The 13,635-nt window shown below is 35.1% G+C and overlaps 2 protein-coding genes across 2 annotated transcripts; both read left to right on the forward strand.

Annotated features, from left to right (window-relative positions):
- Positions 1 to 529: 529 nt before the first annotated feature.
- Positions 530 to 2,916, forward strand: LOC145779925 (uncharacterized). Its single transcript, XM_082591606.1, has one exon. The coding sequence runs from the start codon at positions 794 to 796 to the stop codon at positions 1,589 to 1,591; it is 798 nt and encodes a 265-aa protein (XP_082447732.1). The 5' UTR covers positions 530 to 793; the 3' UTR covers positions 1,592 to 2,916.
- A 3,567-nt stretch (positions 2,917 to 6,483) lies between these two features.
- On the forward strand, positions 6,484 to 13,204 carry LOC145779390 (V-type proton ATPase subunit E-like). The gene is made up of 7 exons (XM_082590969.1): positions 6,484 to 6,621; positions 7,785 to 7,850; positions 9,525 to 9,634; positions 10,116 to 10,182; positions 10,772 to 10,930; positions 11,436 to 11,618; positions 12,249 to 13,204. The coding sequence occupies exons 1-7, from the start codon at positions 6,580 to 6,582 to the stop codon at positions 12,309 to 12,311; spliced, it is 690 nt and encodes a 229-aa protein (XP_082447095.1). The 5' UTR covers positions 6,484 to 6,579; the 3' UTR covers positions 12,312 to 13,204.
- Positions 13,205 to 13,635: the final 431 nt, after the last annotated feature.

Genomic DNA, 13,635 nt, shown 5'->3' on the forward strand with positions numbered 1-13,635 from the left:
AGGTTTTTAGGCTAGTTTTGATTTTGATTGCGATTTTTGGGCTATGTTTTAGAATAGCATATGGCTTCATGTTTTTTTTTTTATTAAAAGTGGTGAGCTTACATTTCCCGGCGTCATAAGCAAAGCTAATTTCATGCAAAGTTTTCTTCTAGTTTTAATTTTGCATTTGTTCAGGAATCAGGATAGTGTAGTTATAACTAAGCAAACTCAGTCAGAATAGTTACATATGCTTTGACAAAAGTAATAGGGCAGGAAAAGTGGGTTAAATACAGCATTTTTTTTTTACGAAGTTAGAATACTAATTGCATTTTGGTAAATATTTTTTAATGACAACTTTCCGCCCGAAAGTTGACTGGCATTAATATTTATTATATTTATATAAACATCAAAAATATCAAGGTTGATAAGCTTAACATGATCATCTGAGGACTGAGAAAGCTTCTTTGAGAGCTTGTTCCTGGCAGTTTTGCATGTACGGTAGGCTATTTATAGAAGCTTTGAACACTGATGTAGGGCTGGTCACCGAGACTGACAGAGTGAAGTTTCCGATTGTTGTTGAAGTGTTGACTGTAAATTGCTTAACGAACTGAGCTGTCATTTTGCATTCAAAATTTGTGCAAATCAGCAAATATTTCTTTTTTTTTACTATTTTTGTCATGAAGTGATTGGGCTACTTAAATTTACCTAAGATACCAAAAAGATCATTCTATTTGAATGAGGGATATTGTTTATAATATTTGTTGTAATTTTCTTCAACTTAATCTAACTTTTTATTGACTATTTTAACTGCAACATGGCAAACATGGAAGAATTTAAAAAAATGATCAACAAAATGGAATCCAATCTAAAAGAAGAATTCAAGATAATGCTAAAACAGGAACTCTCAACCTATATGAATGAATTTCAAGAAAAAATTAAAGAAATTGTGACTGAACAGAAAAGCCAAAAAAAAGATATTGAAGATTTGAGAAAGAGTCAACAGTTTATTAGCTTGGAGTTTGAAGAAATCAAAAGAGCAGCAAAAGCATCTGATCAGGAAAAAGAAGAAAAAAACAAAACTGTTGACAAAATAAAAAAAGAAACGAATGACCTCCTCGCTGTTCTTGAACAAAATAAAAAAACATTAGAAGATCTTGACCAATATGGACGGCGTGAAAACTTGGAATTCCATGGAGTGCCCAAAAAGCCGGAAGAAAACACAAATGAAATTATTAAAAATCTGTTAAAATTGATTAACTTGAATATTAAAGACTATCACATCTCCACATCTCATCGCTTGCCATCAAGGAATGCAGAACGACCACCACCCATAATTGTTCGATTTTCCAATAGAGACATTCGAAACGAAATATTTGCCAACAGGAAGCGCTTTTCAGAAATTAGCAACTTTGGAATCGAAGGTATGAGATCTCTATACATCAACGAGAACTTGACTCCACAAAAAAAAGACCTGTACTTCAAAACATTGAGGGCCAGACGAGATCATCAGTACAAGTACATATGGACCTTTAATGGAGATATTTATGTTAGGAAAAATGAGTTGTCACCCCGTATCAAGGTATCCAGTGATGCAGATGTTGCAAAAATGTAGTTAAAAGTCTGCTTTCCAGTTAATCATCCCCTGGTAATATTAACCAATATATATCTATTTAATGGCTGTCAAATTTCCTTGCCCACATTGCAAAAAATCTTGCAAAAGCAATCAAAATTCAATCTGTTGTGATATCTGTAATGAATGGTCTCATTTAAAATGCTCATGTTTAACTTTTTCTCAGTTTAAAAATCTCTCCAGAAATAGTGATCCATATTTTTGCAGCATCTGTATAAATGATACGTTACCATTTGCCAATGTGAATGATGATGTCATTTGTGATCTCGCTAAATATTGTAACTCTAAGCACTATGTAAAAAACCTAAACAATGATAATATAAGAAACCTGGCCGCCAACACCAACGAGACATCCAACACAAAAGAAGTTACATCTAAATATTATGATCTATCTGAATTTGGAAAACTAATAAACATGGAAAAACATAGAAATAGCCTAAGTATTCTCCACATTAATATAAGAAGTTTAAAAAAAAACTTTTCAAAAATGGAACTTTTGCTTTTGAATTTAAACAAATACCCTGATATTATAGCACTAACTGAAACCAAAATACTTAAATCTTCCCCCCAAGCTATAAACAAACTAAATGGTTACACTTTTGTGCATTGTGATACTATTACAAATGCTGGAGGGGTAGGACTATATATTAAAAATGAGATAAACTATAAACTAAGACCTGAACTAGAATTAGACAGCACTAATTGTGAATCTATATGGATTGAAATTCTACAAAAAGACAAACCCGCTGTCATTGGTGTTATATATAGACACCCTACTCATGTATTTGGTGAGTTTCAGAACAAATTTATGAATGTTTTAAGTAAAATAAATAAAAGCAAGCTTAACTACTATATATGCGGAGACTTCAATATTAACCAACTTTTGTATAATTCATGTGATAAAGTTAAAAATTACATTAATGAGCTTATTAGCAATGGATGTGAAAATTTTATTAATAAACCAACTCGAATCACAGATCACAGTGCTACATTAATTGATCATATGTATTCAAACAATTTCAAAGACCATGTAACACCTGGAATTTTAGTGAATGACATTAGTGACCACTTGCCAATCTTTATAATGGTAGAAACTAAAATTTCAGCAAAATGTAACTCGGGCACTAAAATAACTACTAGAAATATGAGTAATTTTGATTCTGAACAATTTCTCACTGAACTGCACGACTCATTTCATGACTGGGGAACATACAACAACACAGTGGATCATGATTTCAATGTCTTTATGCACAAATTTAAATCAGTTTTAGATAAACATGCACCTTTAAAAACCATATCAAGGAAACACAGAAAGTTAATTCAAAAACCATGGATTTCAAAAGGCATCTTAAAATCCATTAAGAATAAAAATAAACTTTACAGAGTGTGTATTAAGAACAGACTTGAAAACTCTTTCTTGAAGTACAAAAAATATAGAAATAAATTAAATCATCTTATTGAAATAGCTAAACAAAAACACTATCAAAACCGTGTAAAAACAAACAAAAATAATCCAACAAAACTATGGAAGACTATAAACACAATATTACAAACGAAACAGAAAGATAATATTTCAAATCATTCATTAGAAAACGAACAGAAACAGATTATCACTGATAACAATGAAATAGCACACATGTTTAACAAGTTCTTTAGCACTGTTGGACCTATCATGGCATCCAAAATCAATCCACCAAACATGTCACCACCTGAGCAAATGAAAAGTCCTCTTCATTCCTTCTATTTAAAGGAAACAAATCCAAATGAAGTCCAGCAATACATCAGTGAATTAAATCCAAAAAAATCTGTGAGAAAAGATGATATTCCAATAAGATTTCTCAAGTTGGCAAGCTGCATAATTTCCCCCATATTAAGCCAAATGATAAACAAGTGCATAAATCAAGGGATTTTTCCACACTGCCTGAAAGTTGCTCAAGTAGTACCTATTTATAAGAAAGGTTCAAAGACTGATTGTAGCAATTACCGTCCCATCTCACTTCTCCCTCCTATATCAAAAATTGTTGAAAAAATTATTTCATTACGTATCAATGAATATGTAGAAAAATACAACTTACTATCAGAGTGTCAATATGGTTTCCGAAATGGCCTCTCTACATCTCTTGCTGTTTCTGATGTCTGTAGTAATATATTATCCAATAAGGATAAGGGACTTCATACATGTAGTGTATTCTTGGATTTGTCAAAAGCCTTCGATACCGTGGATCATGCTCTACTGTTAAAAAAACTTGAAAACTGTTATGGTATCAGAGGGGTTCCTTTATGTTTATTAAGAAGTTATCTAAATAACCGTTCACAATATACATGCATAAACAATACTATATCTAACCCTGAACATATATTATGCGGAGTCCCACAAGGCTCAATACTTGGACCTTTACTATTTTTACTGTACGTAAACGATATGCCATTGGCTTCTTCTTTTCAAACCACCCTCTTTGCAGATGACACCTTGTTATCCATGTCAGCAAATACACTAAATGATCTCCAAAGTAATGTTAACCAAGAACTTCTGCAAGTTGATAATTGGCTTCGATACAACAAGCTTTCTTTGAATTATTGTAAAACTATGTATATGCTAATTAAGAAAGGAGGAAATAATATAAATGAAAACTTTGCAATATCTATCAATGAAACCCAAATCGATCGCACAGACAATGTAAAATACTTAGGTGTTGTAGTTGATGACAAAATGAAATGGACACATCACATAGAAAAACTGACAAAACAATTGCGAAAATCTATTGGTCTTATGTATAAGATTAAGCATTATGTAGATGAAAAAACACTGATGATGTTATACTATGCTCTTATATATACTCATCTCCAATATGGCATCACAAGCTGGGGCACAGCTGACTCTTCCAATCTTAAAATTCTGAACACCTTGCAAAACAATGCACTGAGATGTATAGCCAACTGTGACTACTACACAAAACTTTCCCCCAAATATAAGGAGTTTGATATACTCAAGATAGAGGATATTCATCGACTAGAACTAGGAAAATTTATGTTTAAAATCCACCATAATATATTACCAAATCATTTTGAAAACATGTTCACAAAATCTAAAGACATTCACAAGTATTCAACCAGAAGTGCTAAGAAAGAGTCTATATATATTCAGCAAATAAATTCCAATTCTGGGAAAAAATGCATTAAATATGCTGGAGCAACCTTGTGGAATAATATCCCAAAGCAAATCACAATGTTGTCGTTTTCTTCTTTCAAAAAGGAATATAAAAAACAACTCATTTCAAATTACTAAAGCTGATTTTTGGCATTATTTACATTATTGGCATTGATAAACTGTCCTAGGCTACTAGTTACTGACCCATTTAAGTGTCATTTTGTGATTATATTGTTGCTTTAGGCTACTGTTGTTGATAACTTTTTTTTTTTTTTCCTTTTTTGTTGTTGTTTTTCTTTGTGTTTGTTTGTTTTTTCTGTACTATTAATCCAATTATATATTGTATCCAGTAAAACATCCCATGTGGGGGCACCTTGACTTAGATAACCGCATGGTTTTTTCGGTGCCTCCATGGTGTAGTTTCCATATAAAAAAAAGCTATTTGTTATATCTCCTGATGTGTACTTTGAAAATGAATGTGGAGCTATGCCGAAAATAAACTTGATTGATTGACTATTGTTGGGCTAGTTTTTTATGGCAATTGGGATGGAATTTTTTTAAATCTGGCAACCTTGATTGTATCAGTAAATCTCTGGTCTCTCTGTTTGAGGGTGGACTCAAATAAGTTGCATACTTCAGTCAGATATACGTAGCAAATTTTACCTTTGTCTATATTGCAAACCATTCTGCTTGAGATATGTAGATATTTATATCCTTGCACTTTATTTTGCACTTCACTAGAAAAAGACGTCATGCTTGGTTTGGTCAGGGGAGGGAGAGAAAAGGGCCGTCCCAAACCAAGATGGCCAGATACTGTGACGAATGGCAGTGAGATGGGTATGGAAGAGCTGAAGGAGGTTGTGATGAAGTGAGAGCTGTAAATGGAAGGTTTATGGAGTGACCGAGAGCCAGAACCAGATAGTGATGACTTTATCATCACTTTTGAATTTTGATACTGGTAATCCACAAGCAAGATGCGGAAATCCTTTAAAAAACTTGTAGAATCAATCAATTAAGATTACTTTTGGTATAGCTCCACATTCATTTCAATGTAGGCTATAATAGCAGATAATATAACATATTACTTTTGTCTATATGAAAGCTACCTACACCATGGAGGGCGGAGGCACCAAAAAAACATAAGGTTCTAAGTCAAGGTGCTAGGTGCCCACCATTATACCAGTGTCATGAATCATGATCAAAAGGTTAGGTTATTCTCAAATGCTTTCAGTCCATACAATTACTAACTTCATGATTACTTAGTAAATGTGATCATGGTAAAAAAAGTGGTAAAATATTTTTTCATTTTATTTCTGTTGTTTATTGAAAGCATAGGCTACTGCATACTACGGTACGTAGCCTATTTGGCAACTTTGATTACGGTATGTGTATTAGGCTATGGCATGATTATGCACAAAATCTTATCAACTGAACTGATTGATATTCTAATAAAAAGATTTGAATGACAGTTGTTGTCAGAGCTAGTATTAATGTTTAGGTAAGAGTAAGGGTTAAGATTAGGGTTAGTATTTTTTCTCTGCCTATGTCCTCAAAAATTTTCAAATTACTGGTACCGGTAGGCTGCAAATTTTGGTATTGTATATACAGCTTTAAACGTTTCTCAAATTAGTAGGGCAGAATTTCTTATCTTTTGACACTTGTATGGAAAAAATAGCTGCAGCCATCTTTAAAACTATGCTATTTAATAATGTTTATTATTAGTTAGGAAACTATGTTAGTTCTTTAGTAGACCAAATTTTTTATTAATCGAGATCAATACGGCTACACTTTTGTTGCAAAATATCACAACCACTCTTCAACAATGAATGCAGAAGAAATACATAACCCTGAAGTTGAACAGCAGGTTGGTTTGATTTTTTATTTCATAGATTATTGTACCTTGGACTTACAACTTTCAAATAAATAATTGTTTCATGCTTATTTTCTAATAAAATGCCTTCAAACAAGTATATATGCATAATTTGTCACTTTTTAATCTCTAGCGATATGAAATATATCATATATACTTTAAATATATCATTCTCACAGCACTGCAAAATATACTCAGTAAAGTGATAGGACTATAGTTAACAGCTGGTTCCTTATATATATTTGTGAGTATTTTTAGTGCACTGTGTAGGACTAGACATAAGCATTTATTAATGTAAGTTCTTACCACTTATATACGTGCATTTTTATATCTATTCTGGGAAATGCATTATTTTTAAGTGGGTATTGTATATCAGTCAGGTGAAGTGCTGAATTTTGTTGGCTCAAAGGTTGTGTGAAGCTTTATGTTATTGTTGCATTTTTCAATTTTTCCATCTAAGCTAGGGCACTATATTTGAGTACTGTTCCTCACTGTATTTTAATTTGATATCTGGTTAATCCTTCAATAGAGATTTGATATAATTTCAATTCAATAAATGTTGTGTTAATTAAAGGTTGGTTTTTCAGCAAGCCGCTACCGGTATAATGTTAAAACTATTAAGATTATATGTTGTACTTTTATGCAAGCTTAATATCATGTTTCTCGGTAACTGATTGTAGCATGAATTGATAGCAATAGACACGGTGTTCCGCCCATGAGGCTGGGCTTGTCAGTATCACACCACTAATTCTTCCACAGACGATCAGCCACCGCTTTAACCAGTCAGTTTAACTCTCATATCTGTGGAAAGAAAAAGCCAACAAAACCAGCAAGGCCCAGGGGAGGACATTGTGAAGAAGAGAGGGTTTTTCCTGGTTATTATCACAAGGCTGAGTACTTATTAGTACAGTGAGCAATTTGCTGACCATGGTGTAGCTTCCATGCTAGTGCCGACTCAACTTTTGGCTTTCAATCTTTCGTCTTTGGCCAATTGATTAAATTCCCAAGCTGTTGCTCGCCCAGTCTCTTATCTTTTTTGTGTAGTTTGCATCCAAGCATTTTAAATCAATCCCAAGTTCATCAAGAAGTATATAATTGAAATCGTTTAAATAAAATAGTTCACATAAGTACAATAAATTGTTATTATTTTTTAACAGATTAAGCATATGATCGCTTTCATTGATCAAGAAGCTGATGAAAAAATTGATGAAATTATGGTTAAGGTAAGAGAAACCATGCTTCATGCAAGTGTTTTTTCTTCAATCACTGTTTTAAGCTTTATAGAACTACGTTCCTGATCTAGTGTGGTTTAGCTGTCCATGAGTTGATGTATCAAATTAAAAGGAACGATGAAAAAGATAATTTACATATATATAAGATTCATGATTTTTGTTTATATAAAAAATATTCAATAACTCAAGATCATGTGTGCTGTGGCACTTGACGCAAGGCCCAGCTGTGTTATTGCCAGAAGTGCAGTATAAAGCTTGTTAAAGGTTTTGCATTAACATTTATGTTTATTTCTTCTGAATTAATCCATTCTAATCTCTACTTCAATCGTTGTTGTTCAATCTCTACTTCTACAATCAATCATTCTAATCTCTACTTCAATCCCATAAACTCCATGAGTTTATGGGATTCCATACTTTATAAACATTTGGAAAATAATGTTCTGTTTTCTAACATCATACTTCACATCATAATCAAGTTCATATTGCATAGAAATTATGTGTTAACAGGGTTCGATCTTAGCGGTAGTCCGCTAGCCAATGGCTAGTGAAAATTTGCGCGGACTAGTAGAAATGTTGCAGTACTAGTCCAATTGGCTAGTGAAAATATTCGCCGGTGAAAAGTTTTGGTTTACAAAATGGCGATTGGCGACGTCACTCTCACTCTGAAATACTGCAGAAATTTGCTTGCCAGAGGCGAAATTGCACGAAGAAGGCTGCAAAGTCGGTCAACTGAGCACGTGACTACTTTTTTCTCGCATTTTCGCTAGACACGTCACGTGGTAGGATAGTAGTGAGCACGCCAGGTCGCCAGAGTTGCCAATTAGGCTTTTTTGAAGCCAGATTTTGAGAATCCGGCTGTTTTTCAACTCGCTTGGCTAATTTTTTTTTAAATAAAAAAAAAGCCAGAAAAATTAGGCTTTTTCTGGCTTTTTTCATGTTTCATCGATTTTTGTCAAATTACTAAAAAGCCAACATAATTTTGGCTTTTTTTGGCTTAATTTTCTCTTTTGCGATTTTTTTTAGGAAAAAAATTCGGTCTGCGTCAATTTGAGCAGTAATTTCTGCCTTATATTTGTTTGTAGTGTCCGACCGAATTTCGTTTTGAAGCCGAAACTAGAAAATTTTCTAGTTGCTTGTCTTTTCATTAACTATGTTTTTGCGTTGTCGCTGAAGTCAAAGTTCGGTGGGACACTATTTGGTTGTGCACTTTTTATATGTGTGTGTTTAATGAATACTAATTGGATTTTTCAGCTGTTTTTTGCTGGCTTTTTTTAGGCTTTTTTTGTGACTAGGTCTGGCTTTTTTTGGTGAAGACAGGTTGGCAACCCTGCAGGTCGCCAGCACGAAGCCAGCATCCCAGCAAGCAGCAGTTAGGGAAATTAACGTTTTTTGGTTGATATATCGTGATCAAATGCTGATTCAACGTTACTACAAAGTGTCTAACGCTGAGTGTCAGCTGGGTAGTTATCGCTATTGTTAAAATGTCATCAGACAAAAAAAAAGTCAGTAAACTGGTCGGACTAGTGAAAAATCGTGCGGGCTAGTGAAAACAGGGAGCAACTAGTCCGGTGGGCTAGTGAAAAAAAAAGTTAAGATCGACCCCTGTGTTAACATTTTAGCAACAGGTGAACATTCTAATATCAATATCATGTTTGCTGTACTTAGGCTGAAGAAGAATTTGAAATTGAAAAGAGCAAACTTGTTCAACAGCAAAGGCAAAAAATAACAGATTTTTATGAACGCAAAGAAAAACAATTAGATCAGCAGAAAAAAATGTAAGTATACATTTCTTAATTCCAAGTAATTTGTCGATTTTCAAAGAATTGAAGTACGGTGAAAATGTTAGGAAGGTGTTTCATGAGTGCTTCTAAATGTTTTTCTAAGTTACAGTATTAAATGTGCTTCCTAAGGCCTTTCAAACTTCTTGTAAATAGTTAGTTTTCCTCATCATCATTATCATCCAAATTTGGTTTTGTCCCAACAAGTGAGGGTGGCCGATTCTTTTCTTGCAGCAATTGCATTCACTCCTATTCTCCATCTCGTCATGTCCATCGCATATTCTTCCTTTAGTCCGACTCTGTCTGCCTTATTCTTTACCTGTTTTTTTTTTTCAATGTTTGTTTTAGACGTCCTCGTTTCCTCTTCCCAGTCTGCGCCCTTTGAAGAAAACTTCCTTCCTCCCTCTTTAGTACATGTCCTGCGAAGTCCTTGTCCTACTACATGTCCTCGTAATTTATAATTTGTTTGTATTTTCAGTCAACAGTCTCAACTGATCAATTCAGCTCGTTTAAAAATTCTAAAGTACAGAGAAGATCATATTCAGGTAATTTAGTCAAGCAATGACTTAGTGACGTTTGACGACACCCAATTCAGGAAGAAAAATTGATCTCTTTCACTTAGATTCAATCTCTACAAAAGTTGAATCATTGTAAACAGGGCCAGTTTTGCTTGCTGAGAAGTCATTGCAGCTTATTCCCATGCGCTTCACGTTTTCTAAAAATGTGGTTTTTACTGTCAAATGATTGACAAAAATTCAAAGTGAAACATTTAGTATAATAATGTTAATTCGTATTTTCAAACCGACAAAACTAACACCAACATAGACCGAATACACAAAGCAAACAACAGAGAATCTTGGAAACTTTTCATGCTAGAGGCAGTCAATGCTTGGAATCAAGTGCGATAATAAAAAAAGTTTTCGTATTGTAAAAAATGCAAGATTGTAGCTTTCATGCATGAAACTAGTACTGTCCGAGATTCTCCAAGATTGTCTGGCAACCCTGGTAAGGATGATACAATGTTCGGCGTTCCCTTGATTATCCGGCTTCTCATTTTAAACCTATCACCACCCATACGGCTGGAAGCAATGAAAAAGTAAATACAGACTTGAAAATAAGCTTGTTTTTCTGCAGGGGATCTTAGACGAAGCGCGGGAACGGCTCATCGAAGTCCAACGCGACCAGACGAGATACACCGAACTATTAACCGGCCTAATTTCTCAAGGCTTGTTTCACATTCTTGAAGACGACGTTGTTGTGAAATGCTTGAAAGACGAAGTGGACTTAGTTAAGGTGATTACCGATCAGTGCAACAACTGGACATTTGATATAGAAGTTAAAAAGGTTTCATTAAGTCTTACAACCCAATGGCTAGTTGACCACCTTTATTACTTGTTAGGGTGTGGATTGCTTTCTTGACCATAACGATCTTCCAGTTGTTAGCAATGAGTTCGTTTGTTCTCGCACAGGCATGCTTCAATTTTAAATTCCTTTATTTTAGTTGTACGGCTATAACTGAATCGGCTGTACGGCTATAACTGAAATAAATGAAAGGTTTGCGGACGTCCGGTTTATGTAAAAACGACGGCATAGTGTCATCTGGACAGCTGTCCCATCGGTGACATGAGGTAATTTGCAAAGGAAAGACCGGAAGCCACGTATTTACGCAATCTGGTCTGCCCTATTGCTGCAAAGTTAGTTTCCCTATTGCATTAAAACAGTTTACAAACATCGAATTGCATTTTGTCTAACCGTTTATCCAATTTCTCTTGCCTCATGCTTTATGGCAATTCTTCAGGCAGCCATCCCGAATGCTGTGGCACAATTAAAGGACTTAGCCAACCGTGACGCGGTGGTCACCGTCAGCACAGAAGAGTTTTTGACACCGGATTCGTGCGGTGGTGTTGAAATGACGAACGTAATGGGATCGATACGCGTCTGCAACACCCTGGATGCAAGACTCAACCTCATTGGAAAACAGGTAGCCATCTACGTATTTTGGTGTCACCGCTAGTCGACGCGCTAGCTTAGTCTAATGGAGAGAGCTTTCATCTCAGTCGATAGATATTGATTTTTTGCAGGTTATACAAAAAGTCTGTGACACAACAAACGTCATAACCTTTTTTGCACTCTACCACGACTACCTGTAGATCAGGCCGTATGTCTGGGTTCCCATACTCGAAGATTAACAAACTAAGTCTAACGGCAATTGCGCTCAACTCAGTCGCGACCCCACGTGGTTGTTTTTGTAGTGAAGCGCTCTGTTCGAGCAACACGATCTGCAATAGAAATGTAGAAACACCATGTTGAAACACGCACTGGTTAGGAGAGTGGAACAAAGCGACACCTTTCAGTCGTTTGTCATCAGCATTGTGAACTTTTTCGGGCAAGAACTTCCCATTATCTTACTTGCTGACAGCAAATTGATACAGTGCGGACATGGATAAGGAGGGGTCATTTGTTGCAATTTATGGACAGCCCCTTAGGCCGTTACTAAATAATGAATCACTTTGAATTTACTGCAACGCAGCTAAGCGTGCCACACTTTGGATGTTTGCCTGATTGGTTATTTATCGTTAGAGCTGCTAAAGAATTCTCATTTTCCTTTCAGATGATGCCGGAAATTCGTGAAGCTCTATTTGGAAAGAATGAGAACAGAAAGTTTATGTCTTAGGCGCTATTTCAAAGTTTATTTTTGTAATTCTTACAACAGTGAAGACCCGCCACAAAAATATGATAAATTATATTGATCATTTCAAACAAACTTGTCTTGATTTCGGGATACAAAAGAGGATTGTGTTTATTTTTGTCCTCAAACATAAACCTATGCTCAACTTTGTTTCTACCTTTGTATTCACCAGTGAATGGGGATTCCGTTTCATATTACAGTGATGGGCAAAACCTTCAATTTCAAAGTGCGACAGCCAAAATGGTAAACGGGTCAAACTCCGGAATGCGTTGACATATCTCTTTTCCAAAATCGGCAGTTTTTTCGTATGATTTAAGTCGACATTTAAGTTGCTTGTCGTGTTGACCAAGTTTGTAGTTGTCGCAACGTTGTTCACGAAAATATTATTTTTGTTCAACTGACGTTTGTCCTGCCAACCTTAGAAAGGCTGGGCTTACATGTTCAGTTACATGTTCAGTAAACAACAAACATACAGAACTAAACCACACTGAGTGATGGTTCTCAAATCGAAGACAATGGTTTCCAAATATTTAGCGTATAGGCCTAGGATTTATCACTAGTTTTACTTTATGCTGTAAATCAAACTGCTAAGAAGAATATCTTTTGTCGTTACAGTGATGTTGAATCAATATAAATCCCCATATAACCACGGTTAATTTTCCGTATGATATTGTATGTCATTACCCAGACAGCAAATCAACCGTGTTTTTACATTGATTTGTTGTCGGCTAATGGTTTTGGCAAAAACGTGTGCCCTGCATGGCCCAATGTATTTATGATATCCAATCCGTTGCATTGTGCTGCTGGATGTTACATGTGCAATTGTACACCATGTATTAGTGATTTCTCGTATTCAAATAGGTCTATTTTGTTGTGTAGTGTGATGAGTGAGCTGCAAGGTAGTTAACCATCAACAAGTTCTGGTGGATCACACGATTATCGTCATTTGAAGTATTTCCTTTCCAAGGACGGTTAAATTGATCAGCACGTTTCTATGCAGTTTAAAACTCATCATGAGAATCTATTTCAATACCGATATTTACTGGTATGTTGCTGATCAGGCCAACTGCGTTGTGAATAGTGAGGTCGGCTGTTCCACGTCCACAGATTTTCTGCGAAAATGCTTAATGGGTTTGTAGTTTTCATAAGCTGCAATATCATTTTGTTGTTAATTCAGCATAAAAAAAATGCCCTAATGCATGCGTTTCTCGGCAGTCGAGTGTAGCAGGTACTCAGCGATAGACACTTGTTTTTGGAAAAGTCTTGATGGCTAGTGTGGAGGCTACACCGGTATGGTTAGCGAAACACA

Source organism: Aplidium turbinatum, chromosome 11 (genome assembly GCF_918807975.1).
Source record: "Aplidium turbinatum chromosome 11, kaAplTurb1.1, whole genome shotgun sequence".
Classification (NCBI taxonomy): domain Eukaryota; kingdom Metazoa; phylum Chordata; class Ascidiacea; order Aplousobranchia; family Polyclinidae; genus Aplidium; species Aplidium turbinatum.

Coding starts and splice junctions, on each gene's coding strand:
- LOC145779925 (XM_082591606.1), top strand. CDS start 794: ATGGCAAACATGGAAGAATTTAAAAAAATGATCAACAAAATGGAATCC.
- LOC145779390 (XM_082590969.1), top strand. CDS start 6,580: ATGAATGCAGAAGAAATACATAACCCTGAAGTTGAACAGCAG. Junction 6,622..7,784: donor ACCCTGAAGTTGAACAGCAG/GTTGGTTTGATT, acceptor ATTTTTTAACAG/ATTAAGCATATGATCGCTTT. Junction 11,619..12,248: donor TCAACCTCATTGGAAAACAG/GTAGCCATCTAC, acceptor TTTTCCTTTCAG/ATGATGCCGGAAATTCGTGA.